This window comes from Thyridium curvatum, assembly GCF_004353045.1.
Source record: "Thyridium curvatum strain D216 chromosome Unknown NODE_97_length_144783_cov_81.221394, whole genome shotgun sequence".
Classification (NCBI taxonomy): Eukaryota; Fungi; Ascomycota; class Sordariomycetes; order Thyridiales; family Thyridiaceae; genus Thyridium; species Thyridium curvatum.
Window position 1 is genome coordinate 141,456 of NW_022156852.1, and position 2,986 is coordinate 144,441.

Consider the following 2,986-nt stretch of genomic DNA (forward strand, 5'->3'; position numbering starts at 1 on the left):
AACCTTACCGGATCGGCAACAGAGTGCCGTGGAGATTAGTGATCTTGGCATGGGGCTGGCGATAGACCGGATGGTGTTTCTTGCCTCGCAAGACTCGTAAAGTCTCATCATATATGGTTACAGTCTGGCTATTACTCTACTTGTACACAGTCCAACTTGATGTCCCGGGGTACGGGCACGACTTGTTAGTGGTGTCCGGGGCGGGGCGGACCGCTTCCGTCAACAAAGACAGCACGCGGTGACTTTTTTTACTAGACCAGCTTTGTGGTTCCCCTGGTGTTTGTAATATTGTTGATCGTGTCTCAGTCAGTCAGGCAAAGAGCAAAAGACAGCCCGTCTCTTTCGAGAGGGGTGAAACGGAGAGTCACGATCACACGAGAAGAGCGTGGTAGATTGCAAGGCGGGAGAGATGAAAGGCGAGTAACGATTAAAATGATATCGGAATGCAACAACGTCAGTCCACTCTATATACTGCGAGCACTTCCTCCCACACAGGGTAATTATCTTGTTCAAGAGGCGAGTTGGATGAAACGAGATATAATATTGCGTTTCATGAGCCAATGGGAAAATGGTAGAGGGGACCTCTAGTTGGTAGAAGTGAAAAGTAAAATTGTACAGTCCGAGATACACAAACAACAAAGGAAAAGTTGAGAGGGATAGTCGCCGAGAAGGTCCGGGAGGGGGAAAGATTGATCTTTGATAGGATATCTTGCTCGTTGCCACTCATCGCTGAGGGAGAACGGGATGCATGAGAGATGATCTTGATATTATCCTGATTCTCCTTACTCTCTCCCCTTCCTCTGAATCGCGGTCCAGCAACCCACGAGAACCACTACTCCCTCTCGTCGATTTTCCATCCTACTTTGCCCACCCATCCCTCCCTCCTCCAGCGGTTTGCGTCGCAAGGTCTTGTCTCGCGGGGCGCGTCGTAAGGAGTCGTGATGGTTGGAAAACGGTACGCGATGTTCGCCTGCAGGAGCCAGCCACAAGCATTCTTCTACTCGAGAGATCTAAAGGGGCCGCTGGGGGTGAGGACTGACGGTGGCGATAAAGACTACGCGAAAAAACGACCAAACTGATGCGATGAGTGCTGCCCTGCAGTCCAAAAAACAACTTTGCTTGCGACGTGGGAAAGATGACGAACGACGTTGCGGTTGATTAGCCAAGGACAACAGAATGTGAACCCAATATCGGTTGTCAATCCTGAGGGGCGCGGATCCTTGCGAGAACGTGCATCCTCGGCCCGCCCCTGCCATCATCTTCCAACTTTGGGGGGGGATCCCTTGCTATCCGAGACCGACCACCTTAATACACAATGCGAAATGCCAAAAAGTATACACAAGTAAGAAAACCCAATGCAGATGATTCTGGCGGTGCGTTGAGAGTCTCCTCAGTAAGAATGCAATCGGAAGCCCTTGCCAGATAGCCCAGGGGTTGATCAGTGCTTGAAGACGATGGTGGCCTTGCCGTTACCGGAAATAGCGGTCTATAGATGATCAGGTCAGTCACCAGAGCGGGCGAGTAAAGGATGCGTATTTCCTCAGGGACAACTTACAGTGCAGCCGTTACCGCCGCCGTAGTACTTTCCACCCTTCAGCCAGCAAGGAGCAGTAATGTCACCCTGGATCTCAATGTCGAAGTCGAGGATGGCCGAGCTGGTGGGCAGGTTGGCAAAGATGGAGATGTAGGTGATGCCGTGGATGTCCTTGCCAGCACCAATGTTGGTCGGGGCCCAGTTACCAGCCGAGCTGGGGTTGGTAGGGCTGTTCCAGGTGCAAGCGTCCTTCTTGGCCACATTCAAGGGGTTGACGTAGAACTGGCCGCTGGTGTACTTTCCTTGCCACATGTACGACTTGGCGGCGTCCATGTTGGTCAGGGTCAGAGTCTGGCCAGGGTCGGTGCAGAAGGGGATCGACATCTTCTCGTCACCGGGGTAGTTGGTCTGGCAAGTGCAGGCAGTGCCGCTGAGCTCGTTCCTGATGGAGATACCACCAGCACCGGGAATGCAGAGGGTCTTGAAAGCAGGGTTGGTGAGCTCCAGCATACCGTTGGAGTTGCACCAGAGACCACCGATCGACTGGCCAGTGGCTCCCTGGGAGTCAACGGGCCACTGGGACTTGGTGTAGCCCGGAGGGCAGGCATACGAGGCGAAGGTGTTCTTGGGGCAGCTTCCGCTGATGGGCTGGTCGATATCGGCGATAGCCATGCCCTTGACCCACGAGTTCCGGGGGGTCTGGTAACTGGCCCAGCCCTCGAGGTTCAGCCAGTCCAGAGCCACGGCGCCGTACTGCGAGGGGAAGACGCTGCAAGGGACCTGTCCGCTGGGGAAGTCGGCGTCGAGGCCCGTGGCGCCGGTGTTGCTCGAGGACGACGACTGCTGAGCGGGGGCCGAAGTGGTCGGCTTGGGTGCCGGGGGAGGCGACGAAGAAGAAGTGGTCTTCTGCTCGAAGAACTGGGCGGCGAGCGAGCTCGTCGTCGTCGGCTTGGGCGGCGGCGGGGGAGGAGAGAAGGTGGGGGTGCTGGCTCCAACGACCTTGCAGTCACCACCCTCCAAGCAAGCCTTGGCATCGGCAGCGGCGACAGCCTCGCCATTCTCGTACACGTAGGCGGTCTCGGTCGGGCCCTGGACGTAGGTGACGACGAGCTCACGCTTCTCGACCGGGCTGTGCTTCTTAGCATGCAGGTGAGCGTGCTGGTGGTGGTGAGCGTCGGCCGTGGCGCTCGCGACCATGGTGGCCGCGATGGCGAGCTTGATAATTCCCTTCATTTTCGCCAACCTATCTCGAGTCCGTCGAATTCGATGTTTCCAGGTTCGGCCAATTTGGGAAGGCGGGAGGCGTTGTCAAAGATTAAGTATAACTGAGAGGGAACTGTGCGTCAGTCTTGGTCCCATTCCACAGGGGCATGAGGCGGTGTTTATGTCCCGCGTGTCTTGCTCTGGAGCAGATCGGTTCGGGGACGCAGTGCTGGTTTGGACGATGGCGGC

At 56.0% G+C, this 2,986-nt stretch overlaps 1 protein-coding gene across 1 annotated transcript; it reads right to left on the reverse strand.

Annotated features, from left to right (window-relative positions):
• Nucleotides 1-1,438: 1,438 nt before the first annotated feature.
• On the reverse strand, nt 1,439-2,767 carry E0L32_011091 (uncharacterized protein; the record flags this gene model as incomplete). Its single annotated transcript, XM_031133782.1, has 2 exons — nt 1,439-1,486; nt 1,556-2,767. 2 exons carry the CDS (start codon nt 2,765-2,767, stop codon nt 1,439-1,441), a joined length of 1,260 nt encoding a protein of 419 aa, XP_030988734.1.
• Nucleotides 2,768-2,986: the final 219 nt, after the last annotated feature.